This window comes from Drosophila persimilis, unplaced genomic scaffold (genome assembly GCF_003286085.1).
Source record: "Drosophila persimilis strain 14011-0111.01,24,50 unplaced genomic scaffold, DperRS2 tig00000780-arrow-arrow-pilon, whole genome shotgun sequence".
In the NCBI taxonomy this organism is placed as follows: domain Eukaryota; kingdom Metazoa; phylum Arthropoda; class Insecta; order Diptera; family Drosophilidae; genus Drosophila; species Drosophila persimilis.
Window position 1 is genome coordinate 264,946 of NW_020825353.1, and position 12,883 is coordinate 277,828.

The window sequence follows — 12,883 nt, forward strand, 5'->3', positions numbered from 1 at the left end:
CAGCTCTCATTCATCTCTATGTTTTAACCAGTGATCTCTGCTGCGACGAAAAAGTGATTCGTAATTTTGAATGGACAATAAAAAAGGGTATGGACACTAGGCAAAAGCAGCCAAGCAAATTGCAAGGTTTGTACGAACCTCACCTCGCGTGCGAAGACAACATACCAAGGTATTCAAGGTATATTAGGCAAATGGGGTTGATTTCCCCTTGCATGCGCTGCATTTTCTGGGCCGTGTTGCCTGTTGTCCACACCCTCTGTTTCCTGTAATCTGTGACGACCAGAGATAGAGTTTATGTGTTTATGTTTCGTTTCTTGCAATGATTTAAGTGTAATTGCTATAAAGTGTATCAAGCTAAGCCTAAAGTTTTACTCATCGCTGGACATGGATATACTGGACATCGATGAGGCATTAAAGGATGATTCATCTATGTAAGTAATGCAGTGGTGTTGTTGTTGCTGCTAATGGCTAATGGCACAGGCCACAGAAAGAGCAGGAGACATCATGCTATAAATACTTATGATACTCCTTGGCAGATTCCTGGCGGATAAGAACCACGACGATGTCTCCAATATACTTCAGCAGTGGAAAACGAATAATCAGCCTCCGCTGTATTCGCAGTACAACAATGAGCAGGGTAAGCCTCTTATACATACCTATGCATAGTGCATTGCACACACACACTCGTATGCCCATATGTGTGTAAATAAGTACGAGTGTGTACACATGTCCATGCATTCATGTGCAGTTGCGCTTTCTAAAAACAAATTTGGGTTAAACTGGCGGCTACGTTGACAATATTTGGACTATATGAAGTGGGCCGCTCGCTTCCGTACTTTCCGTGGTCGTCCAAGTGGTTTTCGCCATAATTGGCAAGCGCCAATGTTATTGTTGCGGTAATTAATCAACTGACACACACAGACTCACATCCATATGCGGTACATGCTGGACAGCTGTGCGTGGTCTGGGGAAAAACTGGCCACGCAAATATGGCTAAAATCTTGTGTAATAAGTAAATAATCCATGAATCTCATTTACTTCCTCTGCGACAATACGAAATGATCAAGAGCAAAAATTGTACAAAATCTACTCTTCAAATGGATAGCTTGGCTTTGTGTGCTCGCAATTAGGTTGAAAATCGTGCGAGCGGCCGGTTCAAAGAAGGTAGAATGGTACCCCATATATTCGCACTTATGGTCTTATTCCGCTACTCTTCAGGACCTCACTAGTCTTAAATATATGATATATACAAATCCAAACTACAATATATATGTATTTCTCTCGATCACAATGCCTGCTTTTTCCATAAACGTTTTATATGTGGTTTCAATTTCTAAGTAGTGGATTGAATTTAAAACAAAAAATACTTTGGGCTCCCTTATGGTATTATTTAGGAGCATTAAGTGTGCCCATGCATTAGAATCTTGCTGCCATTTGACAACCCTTCCATTAACCGTAATTTCTTTGACACACATACTTTCGAGTTTTCTGTTTGCGACGCCTGTTTTTCTGCGAAATTATCGTTTTTTGGTTTAATAAAATAAACGATGAAGGTCCCAACCAGTGAAAAAATAAATATAACGGCGGATCGCCTTGGGGTGCAAATGAAAGCACAACTGCATACCGGCCTGAGCCACATAAAGAAAAACTTACAAGACAAGAAAATGTTGAACGCGTACGCAGAAGCTCTGATGGCCGCCTCTTCACACGTGACTGCTTCACTCATCCTTGAAAAGCTAGATCGCATTTGCAGTCAATACCGGACGACTAACAAAGCCATCGTGAAGTGGACCACGGTGGAAATGTCACGCTGTGGGGACGTCGCTGACGCGGACATTTTCCTGGCCCTCAAATACCTGGTAACGCCCGAGACGCTCGAACCTTTCAATTACAAGCGCAATGGCTCACGCGGATCCTTTTCATTGGACAACCTTTTGACTGCCAATCGAGTGAAGCGGCTGCAGACAAAATTAAATTTGATTTTTAGCTGCCAGAGAATTCAGATACGCGTGATTGAGGGCATACCCGAGCACACTCTGAATGCTGTAATTACTTCAGAATTCGAGGCGGCTGCCAAAGATGCTTTGCATTCCTCCTACGACGACGCCACTCGCACTCTCAACCTTTCGCGTTTTCACGCCAAGCCGGAACTGGGCGTTCACTTTTGCCCCTTGTACGTGGACAAGTTTTTGGTGGGCGTTCTGCGTTTAATATCCAAAGAAACGCCCCAGGTGTCTAAGATCGTTCTCAGCGACAACTACTTGTGCTCGCTGAAGGCATTTAGTGAGATTCCTAATGGATTGTTAGCCGGCTTGGATTGCCTGGATATAAGCAGCAACAAAATTGGCGATCTACGCGATCTGCAGTATCTGGCCAATCTGAAATTGAAGAGTTTAATCGTACAGGGCAATGGGGTGGCTAATCTGAAAAATGATATTCTAGCCATTCTTCCCCAACTCCAGAACCTGCAGGGATGTCGCCAATCGCAGAACAAGGAGAACGTTTCTATGGGTCGGCCAAAATTGAAGCTGTTCGGGAGTGCAGTACCCGAAAACTTCGTCAATACCTTTATCAAGGATTTCTACCAGTTCTTCGATCATCCCGACCAACGCTCCCAGCTGGAGCAACGCTACCATGAGTTGGCCACGTTCTCTTTGAGTGTGCCGGACACGATGAAGCACGTCTTAGCCTACAGGCTCTACAATCGCAATTGCAAGACCCCACAATCTGCATTTGCCCGCTCGGCAAAGCTGCAGGTTGGTCCTAAGGCTGTGGTCCATGCTCTGGGTCGCTTGCCCAAGATGGAAACATATCTCCAAGGTGTCAACGTAGATGGACAGATGTCCACTGCTCATGTGCGCATTTTCACCATAACTGGCCGCTTTATGGAATACAGCTCCACTGGCCGTGATCTGCGTAACTTCCAGCGCAGCTTTGTATTGGAACTGCAGGAATCATCTTCCGTCTGGGTAATAAAAAACGATATGCTCTGCATCATTCCACTCATTGAAGGAAAGTCTGTTGAGCGGAACATTAAGGCTTTGAGTGAGTCCCAGGTGGATTCTGGCCTGGAAATGGCTGCGCAGATGGAGAAAATGAACATCAAAATGGCAACGCCACCCCTAATATCAACTATTCCCAAAAGCTTGCGCGAAGAAACTATACTCAAAAAAATAAAGGCAGTGCCTCCAATACTTCCGATCCCGCCTCCAGAACTAAATGAATTCGAGAATATGCCTCGTTTGATACTGCGTGGAGCACGTTCACATTCGAATGATCAGCTACCAGATAAAAATGATGTTTCTGACTTGGAAAAAGAGATCGATGATACCTTATTGACCGATGATTCCGATGAGCTCATCATCAATGAAGATGTGCTCTTCGCCGAGTGTGATCTATAACATCATTAATTACTTAATAATTTCTTAAATACAAATACACACACAAACACACACACACACACAGTAGTACACACAAACACGCAAGCGCTCACATAATTATATAAAAGAAAAAAGAAGTCGTCAGTTCACCCAACGAATCCTTTAGAAGCTAATCATCATTATTTTATTATTTCCCTCAAAAGCCTACAAACACAACTCGAAGACCTTCACCCGCCCCAAGCGACGGAATCTGGATTTCGTGAGTACAAATTTTCTTGAATTTTTCATGCCAAAGCTATGAAATGTCATCTAATCCCATATGTATTCCTGCAGGTCCAAAATGCATCTTCGATCAACGAGAGCGGCCCTGGCACAGGAGCGGTCAGCGGCACACCGACGATGCTGCAGCTGGAAATTGGCGGTCTGGTCACCACGAACATGCACAAATCCTTCCTGCAGGACACATCGCCGCCGTCTTCCATTTGCTCTTCCATGAACACGGAGAGGATGAACAACTCGCTGATCACCTCGGCGGACTTTAGCAATCTCAACTTTCTCCAATCCACAATCAGTCTGCAGCAGGAACTGAGCCTCACTACCACTCTGATCAACCAGACGGACAACGGCATAAACGGGGGGCTAGTTAATGGAGGTGGAGGGGCCGGCTATACGCTCAGTGACATGATCAGAGATCGCAAGGCCCTAGAATCGCTGACAATGTGTGAAGAGGATGGCACTCTGATCAAGGACTCGCACATTGGACAGACCGACGAGATCTCGTTGACACTGAGCAAGACCGCTTCCGGCTGCAGTACAATGGACAACAGCACGGAGAGCATGTCCAACCCCTTGGCCACAGATCGCACTATCCTGATGCCTGCCGTCCCTGCTGTCTATGCTCCTGCCCTGTCCGTGGTCCTGGGCGAGGAAATGATCGGCGATACAACGTTCAATCTGGTGGATAGTCTTACCACTTGCACGCCCATGCTGCAATCCGAGTCTGAATCCCTGTCGGTCGATGGCAATACCACCTTCAAGCGGGTGGCGGCGACACCAGCTTCTACTTCAGTCACCGCTTCGTCGGATGAGACGCAGATTTTGGCTGGTCGCCAGATGAACACAACCTTTACGGATGGGTGCAATACTCCAGAGGGCCGGTGCGAGACGCCCGAAAATATCGACAGGAAGCTGGCCTCTCTGACAATGGAATCATCCACGCCACTGACCACAAGCATCCGCTCCCACTACTACCACAATAACAATAACAATAACAACAACAAGCAGGGATACACGCCCACTCTGAAGGGGCGAGGCGGGATGGTTGATGTAGACATGAACTTGTCACCCATTGTAGGCCACACGCCCCAGAAGGGCGCCGGAGCCGGTGGGCGGCTGAACAACACCTTTGAGACGGTGGCCAAGGCAGCGGTGCCATTCGATGGGGAAAAGTTTGTGTTGGACACAATGGAGATATTGGAGCAGATCGAACAGCCACTGGATGGAACATACAGCTTGCAAATGTCCGAACAGCACAGGCAGATGCAGTGCGTGATGGATCTGGCCGAGGCAGAGGTGGAAATGCTGGCCCAGCAGGGCGATGAAGAGCAGTTCGAGCACATGCTGGCCGAGCTGGGAAAGGTGAATGCCCTAAACGAAACTCAGCTGAAGATGCAGAAATCGCTGGAGACCATCAAGCGACGTTTTCACAGGGATGAGCCGGAGGCAGAAGCAGGCGAGCAGCCCGAACAACAGCACCAGCAGCCGGTGGAGAAAGCAGAGACCACCCCCACCCTCAATCAGAGCCACTCGAGCAACAGCAGCAGCAGTGCAGGCGAGCGTCTCCTGAGCCGTCGCAGTCGCCTGTATGACGATGTCAATCTCAGTGGCATGCATGGCAGCAACGGGAGCTCTGCCAGCTGCAACTCCGCTTCGTTTATAGTGCAGCGCAGGGAGATGCCTCAGGAGGAGCAGGCAGCGCCCGACACAGTGCCCAAGCCGGAGGAGGAGGAGCAGCAGCAGCAGACCAGCTATAAACTGGCCGAGCGCCGTGAACGAGACCGCGACCGTTTCAAGACCATCAAGATAACGAAGGAAATGCGGATGCGGGATGATTCGCAACAGGAGATAATAGTGCCTTGTATAGACGATGATCCACAGCAGCAGCTGGCGGAGGAACAGACGGAAGGGGAAGATCTGCCAACGCAGAGACAGGGTTCTGAGCCAGGCCGTCTGTCTCGCCGAGATCAGAACCCCTCCGTTTACTACAACAACAGCAACAAAGCGGAAAGTAGTTCGAGCAACTATTTGACCTATAAGAAGCCCAAAGAGAAATCTCTGCTCAATCGTCGCCAGGTGCCTCAGGAGGCACAGATAGCAGAGAAATCCTCCACCGCCTCCACTCTACCCCAGCCGCGTTCCCTCTCTCGACCACGCTACATCAGTGGCCTGCAGAAATTCTCGATGGTTAGCAAGGCCACATCCGCCGGGGCCGGACTGAATGCCACTCCAGCCGCTGCTGCCCCGACTACGGTCACAGCGACAGCCACATCGAGTGGCGAGCTGAAGAGTCCCATGGGCACTAAATCCAAGTCGTTCCACAATCTATCCTCCACCATGAGCGGCATTGGTGCTCCCAGACCTAGTTTGGGTGGCGGATTACGTCGACCGGGTCAACAGCCCAGCAAGCTAATGGGCGGACTCCGTGGACCCGTGCAAGCACAGGAGGTGGGTGCACAGTATGTGGCAATAATCAGTATGACAGATATTTCAATTGTTTTTTGTTTGTTGTGTGGCATGCTCTCTTGCAGGATGAAGCGGCCGTGTTCAAGGTGCCCAAGTTGGTGAGCGGATTGCGTGGCCCGCCGCTGGCAGGTGCAAAACGAACTGTGGGCAATGGGCTGGCCCGTCCCTCGTCGGGATATTACAGCCTGAGCGTTAAGACTGCTCCAGAGGCAGAAACTCCAGAGGTTAGTCCATGTCCTTCTTCTATCTACGTATATGTTTTGATAATTCCCAAATGAAATTCATTTGGGTCTTTTACAGAGCCTTTCGTCGGCATCGTCGCGCGGCAGTCTCTATGGCTATAAGGACAACAGCAAGAGTGCTGCTGCTTCCAATGGCGGAAATGTTCCTCAGCCGAATTCCTCACACATGTTCGATACCCAGGTGCTCTCCTCGAAGCTGACGCAAGTGACAACGGGCGGCACGGGCATACCGAAGCCATCGGGTCTGCGGCCGCCCTCGCAAATGAAACGCAGTGGCCTGCCACGACCCTCTAGCATTGTTAGGCGTTAGGATTGCCACCTACCACGACACGCACCTCGCGATGGTTTTCATGCCCGTATCCGTAAACTAACCATTTTTTGTTTGTGTATTTTTTGTTCCGCTCTCTTTATGTTTATGTATTATCCATCGATCCCACAACACATTTCCCAATAATCCACTTGCCTAGAGATTTCGAAACACTACCATTTATGTTTATGAATTAATATAACGAAAATGAATGCATTTAGTTGAAAAGCAGAGCAGAAGCAGAAGCAGAACATGGCGACTTATAAAAGATTAAACAGACAAACACGTAAACATAAACATAAACATATACCCTAATTAGTATAGAAAAAATACACACACACACACACAGACACACCCGAACTTTGCCTTACGAATTATTAGAAAGAAACAAAAAAAAAACAAACAAAATAAAAAGAGACGAAACGAGATGATGAACGAGAGAGAGAAGATTGTAAACGAGAGATGAGATAAATAGCTGTATATTTTTGTAAAATCAATGCAAAAATTCTATAAACGTTATTTGCTGTGAAGCGTTTTGAGTGCTGCTGCAAAAGTTAGAGAAGAAGCGAATCGAATAAAGATTACTATAATTAATACAAATATACAATAAACTCTGCTCAGTGGCCGCACTGGACCACAACATTAACAAAAGGAAAGAAAACAAAACGAAACGAGGAAAAGAAAAGAAAAGAAACGTAACTCTAAGAAAAGAGTATTGACGAAACGTGTTATAAATCGAACTTATATTATTGTATAACATTATCACATATATATATATATATATATATATTTGCAAGTATAAACAATATAAAGAACACTAAACGACATCAATATGGATTGTCTACTCAGATATTTGTACGAGAGGACTTATCAATTATCGACTGTTTCTATTTTGATAAATTTCAAACTACATTGTCCCCCTACTCTCAATGAAAAGCCATCATAAAATGTTTTTTTTTTGTTTTTTGTAAACCATCGAAGCATATTCATTTTGAGTGAATAGAGTTTGAATCATTTTTGTAGCTATCCACGTGAAATGGCATAATAAAATCAATTGCTAGCTAGCAATGCAAAAAGTATAAACCCTGGGCGATCTATCGACTAAAGCTTTTGTCCATCCCACATATGCATATCCTAAGTTAAGTTTAGTCATGGCCTAACCCTAATGTAGCCTTAGTTTAACCAAAAGTGTTGTATTGGTTCACACCATGTTCATGGTAGTCATCTTATCTCATCTCCCCCACTCATCGTATTAACATTACTAGCCCAAACAACCAACATTATTACTCCCCCCAAGTACTCTGTATCCTAGCGCTAACCCATTTAGCTTTAGCCGGATTAGGTGATGATGTTTTCCTGGATCGAATTTAGTTAGCCTCTAAGACCTACTCTGGGCTATTACTTATTTTTGGCAACGCTTTCGTATGAACCCCACAACGCAAAGGCCAGTTTGGGTCAGTTTGGCTCGTGATCCGTCTGGGATTGGCCATAGTATTTGATTAAGAATAAAACCAACCGTTCCAGCAAGTCTTTTTTGACCAAGCCAGACTTTCAAATAAAAACCACAAAAATTGTGCTACAATATGTTTGAAGATTGTTTATTTTATTGTTGGGCTACTTGATAATTATGTCTAGCATTTTTAGCCAGTGTATTTGCAGATGCCCCACTTGCAGTTCGTCATCGTGTTCGAGGCCGGGCGACACCAATTGTTCTTCCAGGAGCAGTATATCACCTTGGGTGGAGCCGTTGTTGTTACGCTCGAAACTGTCGTACTAGATCCTGCGACGGGTGCAATTGTTGTGGTACTTGACGCCACTGGAACCACATAGACAACGCGCCTGATTTTGAATCCCGACGCGGCCTGGATAAGGACGAGAGCAGCCAAAGCACAGATCACAAAGTATTTCATTATTGCTGTTGTCTCGGTGGGTTATGTCTTCGATCTTTGATGCCACGGGTATTTATACCACACCAGCTTGGGTGTTTTTTTATGTTTTGTCAACAAATATATATATGTACATACATGCATGGTATATTTCATGGGCTGCAAGCTATGGATGGAACAGCTGGTTGACAAGGCCAATTAATGGAAGAAATATTTAACAATTTCAGATGGCATTGCGTCTAACCCTGCTGGAAACCAGATTGTATTTGTTAAACCATGACTTTGAATGGTAGCCACCTTATAGCGGAAAAGAACAGATGATTTATTTGGATCGAAATAATCTTCCATTAGGAAGAAAAAAGGAATCTTTTTGAATTTGGCAGCTCCAACAACACCACACAACAAACCTCGAATTGAGCAGCGTCATTCACACGACATGTATTTCCTTTTTGCATTCACGTCTGCATTGCCCACCGACTGACTGCACGCAAAAGTGTCTATGCACCTCTGGTTATGCTGCTTTAAAACACAGCATCATATCATTGAAGAATTTTGGCAAGGGAAAGGCGTCGCAACATTCGGACTGCCAGTTTTCTTGTGGCAGTCGTGGCGCGTGCATCTTTTGAGATCGAGAATTCAGATCGAGCAACACCCAGAGAGAGCGACAGACCAGAACAGACCAGAGAGTTGGATCCGTTTTCATTGTGGCCAAGGGAGAATAAACAGTAGAGCTGTGGAGCTGCAAAGGGAGAAAACGCTCGAATTCCTGCGAGTTTTGACGTTTGTGCTGCTGTTCCTCATCATATCCCTGTACCTGTATCGATTTGCATTCTAGGACCGCCCAAGGAGACTGCCTAGGGGAATTTGGGTGAGACTACTACGACGATTTACACCCTCTCGTTGATTGTGTAATCACACATAGAGTTCTCTCTGTGACTTTAATTTCATTTTCAATACGTTTTATTTCGTTCTCTCTCTCGTTGATCTGTCTGGCTGCCTGCGATCGGATTGGACCTTGACGTGGTCTAATTAAAGCCGCAGCAAAGATGCCCAAATTACCAGCAATTGGCATTGATCTTGGTACCACATACTCGTGTGTCGGCGTTTTTCAGCATGGCAAAGTGGAGATCATTGCCAACGACCAGGGCAATCGCACCACTCCCAGCTATGTGGCGTTCACGGAGTCGGAGCGTCTGATCGGAGATGCCGCCAAGAACCAGGTGGCCATGAATCCCAACAACACAATCTTCGGTGAGTTTTGTGCCGAATCTCTTGGCCCTCTTGTGCCCCTCTTGTGTCCCCCTTGTGTCCCTCTTGTGTCCCTCTTACGTGCCCTTGCTTTTACTCGTATATGTAGCATATACATATCTGTTGAACCAGCGTCTGTTTTTGAGGTTCTTGATCTATACTGAATATGTGCGATCTGGTTTAGTTACTGGCAGAATTTTCATGAATGAATTACGCGCATATATGCATATTGTTTATTATTTCGATTCTCGATTTATTTAAAGAAATTCTCACTTGCTGGCGCCAAAATGCAGACCAACATCTCGGCCGGATTTCTCCCCAAGCTCGTGAGAATTTGTGCACCGTCTCATGCCATACCTCCTGTGGTGCCTCTCCTTTGGTTTCTGTGACACATCCACTTGTTGTGTCAGTTCTCTCTCGGATTGTTTGGCTGCTGGCTGGCCCCAAATGGGTGCCACCTTCGCTCGTGTGCCAGCCAAAAGTTGCTGTCATGTTTATTGGCATAATTTGTGTCAGCGAAATAAATGCAAAACAAAAACGTCCCAGTGCGATTCGTGCACGAGTATCTTGCGGATTGTCCGAGAAGCGGCCAAAACATAAATACTTGTGGGGGAAGCATTGGAATGTGTAGGGAGAGATTTGAGAGATTTCGGACTGGTGGAATACATTTTACTTGGATCAGAAAAGACTTGGCATCTTGAGAGCTTTATATTTACTTTGTATGTTTCTGGGGTCTATGGTCTCCGCAAAACCATCTTTCATTATCTATTTTCTACCCAAATAATACCTTTTTTAAAACTCCATTTAGAACCCTCTCGATCTTCAGATTCTTCTATCTATCTCTTCATTTCCCCAATCACTGCTCCACTTTGAGAGGTTTGCGGAGCTGGTCTAATGCAAGTCTTCTTCTCTTTTCTTGTACTTTCATTTCAGTCTCAGGGACCGCATAGAATAGTAGTCCAGAACTGCCCAAAGAACACACATATACCAGACCAGAACCAGAACCATGTCCTGCCCTCCCCCTATGCCCGTATACATATGTGTTAGATAATAAAGTGAATCTGTTGTCCAAGTGCGCTGAGCTAAGGGTGTTTCATTGGTGATTACTGTGCTCTGACTTGCAGATGCTAAGCGCCTGATCGGACGCCGATTCGACGACGCCACCGTCCAGAGCGACATGAAGCACTGGCCCTTCGAGGTGGTCTCCGACAGCGGCAAGCCGCGCATCCAGGTGGAGTACAAGGGCGAGAAGAAGAGCTTCTTCCCGGAGGAGGTCTCCTCGATGGTGCTCACCAAGATGCGCGAGACGGCCGAGGCGTATCTGGGTGGCACTGTCACGGATGCCGTGGTCACGGTGCCAGCCTACTTCAACGACTCGCAGCGACAGGCCACCAAGGATGCGGGCGCCATTGCCGGGCTCAATGTACTGCGGATCATCAACGAGCCGACGGCTGCGGCCATTGCCTACGGCCTGGACAAGCAGGGCACTAGCGAGCGCAATGTCCTCATCTTCGATCTGGGCGGCGGCACCTTTGACGTGTCCGTGCTGACCATCGAGGACGGAATCTTCGAGGTGAAGGCCACCGCCGGCGACACCCATCTCGGTGGCGAGGACTTCGACAACCGCCTGGTCAACCACTTCGTGCAGGAGTTCCAGCGCAAGCACAAGCGCGATCTCGGCCAGAACAAGCGGGCGCTGCGCCGCCTGCGCACCGCCTGCGAGCGGGCCAAGCGAACCCTGTCCTCGTCCACACAGGCCAGCATCGAGATCGACTCCCTGTTTGAGGGCATCGACTTCTACACTTCGGTGACGCGGGCCCGCTTCGAGGAGCTGAACGGGGACCTGTTCCGTGGCACCATGGAGCCGGTGGCCAAGGCTCTGCGCGATGGCAAGATGGACAAGGCCCAGATCCATGACATTGTGCTGGTGGGGGGCTCCACCAGGATACCCAAGGTGCAGCGCCTCCTGCAGGACTTCTTCAACGGCAAGGAGCTGAACAAGTCCATCAATCCCGATGAGGCAGTGGCCTATGGCGCTGCCGTCCAGGCGGCCATCCTCCATGGCGACAAGTCGGAGGCGGTGCAGGACTTGCTCCTGCTGGACGTGACGCCCCTGTCGCTGGGCATCGAGACGGCCGGCGGTGTGATGACAACGCTGATCAAGCGGAACACCACCATCCCCACCAAGCAGACCCAGATCTTCACCACCTACGCGGACAACCAGCCGGGCGTGCTCATCCAGGTGTACGAGGGCGAGCGCGCCATGACCCGCGACAACAACAGTCTCGGCAAATTTGAGCTGTCGGCCATACCGCCGGCGCCGCGCGGTGTGCCCCAGGTGGAGGTCACCTTCGACATCGATGCGAATGGCATCCTCAATGTGAATGCCCTGGAGAAGTCGACGGGCAAGGAGAACCGCATCACCATCACCAACGACAAGGGCCGTCTCTCCAAGGAGGACATCGAGCGCATGGTCAACGAGGCGGATGCGTATCGCCAGGAGGACGAACAGCAGCGCGACCGCATCAATGCCAAGAACCAGCTGGAGGGCTACTGCTTCCAGCTGCGCTCCACCCTCGAAGACGAGCAGCTGCGCAGCCGCATTAGCGACTCGGACCGCGACACGATTCTCCAGAAGTGCAGCGAGACAATCGCCTGGCTGGATGCCAATCAGTTGGCCGAGAGGCCGGAGTACGAGCACCGCCAACAGGAGCTAGAGCGCGTCTGTAGTCCCATCATCACGCGACTCTATCAGAGTGCCGGCATGCAGCAACCACCCCCAAGTGGTGGCGGCTCTGGTTCTGGCGGTGGTCCTGCAACAGGTGGCGGCGGCAGCGGTGGTCCCACTATCGAAGAAGTTGATTAGGGGCGTATTGATATTTTGATATTTTGAAGCAATGCAAATTGACTGTTTACCCAAAAGACTCTCCAAATTGGAACTCCCTTAGAATGTTCATATTCTTAGCATCCATCCGTTTTTTCTTCCTTCTGTGCGAATAAAGAACCGAACACTACAGAGCAGATATCATAGAGAGCTTGAAGGGGGGTCCAAAAACCTCTATAGAGAGTATAGACAGG

The 12,883-nt window shown here is 48.1% G+C and overlaps 3 protein-coding genes across 3 annotated transcripts; 2 read left to right on the top strand and 1 right to left on the bottom strand.

Moving 5' to 3' along the window:
* The first annotated feature begins 245 nt into the window (after positions 1-245).
* On the top strand, positions 246-8,257 carry LOC6602277 (putative uncharacterized protein DDB_G0271606). The gene is made up of 6 exons (XM_026992693.1): positions 246-431; positions 537-637; positions 3,584-3,639; positions 3,714-6,104; positions 6,188-6,346; positions 6,423-8,257. Exons 1-6 carry the CDS (start codon positions 295-297, stop codon positions 6,672-6,674), a joined length of 3,096 nt encoding a protein of 1,031 aa, XP_026848494.1. The 5' UTR covers positions 246-294; the 3' UTR covers positions 6,675-8,257.
* LOC113566565 lies at positions 8,243-8,982 on the bottom strand. Its single transcript, XM_026992697.1, has 2 exons — positions 8,965-8,982; positions 8,243-8,854 (listed from the first exon to the last, which is right to left on the bottom strand). Exon 2 carries the CDS (start codon positions 8,579-8,581, stop codon positions 8,312-8,314), a length of 270 nt encoding a protein of 89 aa, XP_026848498.1. The 5' UTR covers positions 8,582-8,854; positions 8,965-8,982; the 3' UTR covers positions 8,243-8,311.
* Positions 8,983-9,143: 161 nt separating this feature from the next.
* Positions 9,144-12,821, top strand: LOC6602278 (heat shock 70 kDa protein cognate 1). Its single transcript, XM_002027291.2, has 3 exons — positions 9,144-9,425; positions 9,593-9,808; positions 10,930-12,821. Exons 2-3 carry the CDS (start codon positions 9,604-9,606, stop codon positions 12,669-12,671), a joined length of 1,947 nt encoding a protein of 648 aa, XP_002027327.1. The 5' UTR covers positions 9,144-9,425; positions 9,593-9,603; the 3' UTR covers positions 12,672-12,821.
* Positions 12,822-12,883: the final 62 nt, after the last annotated feature.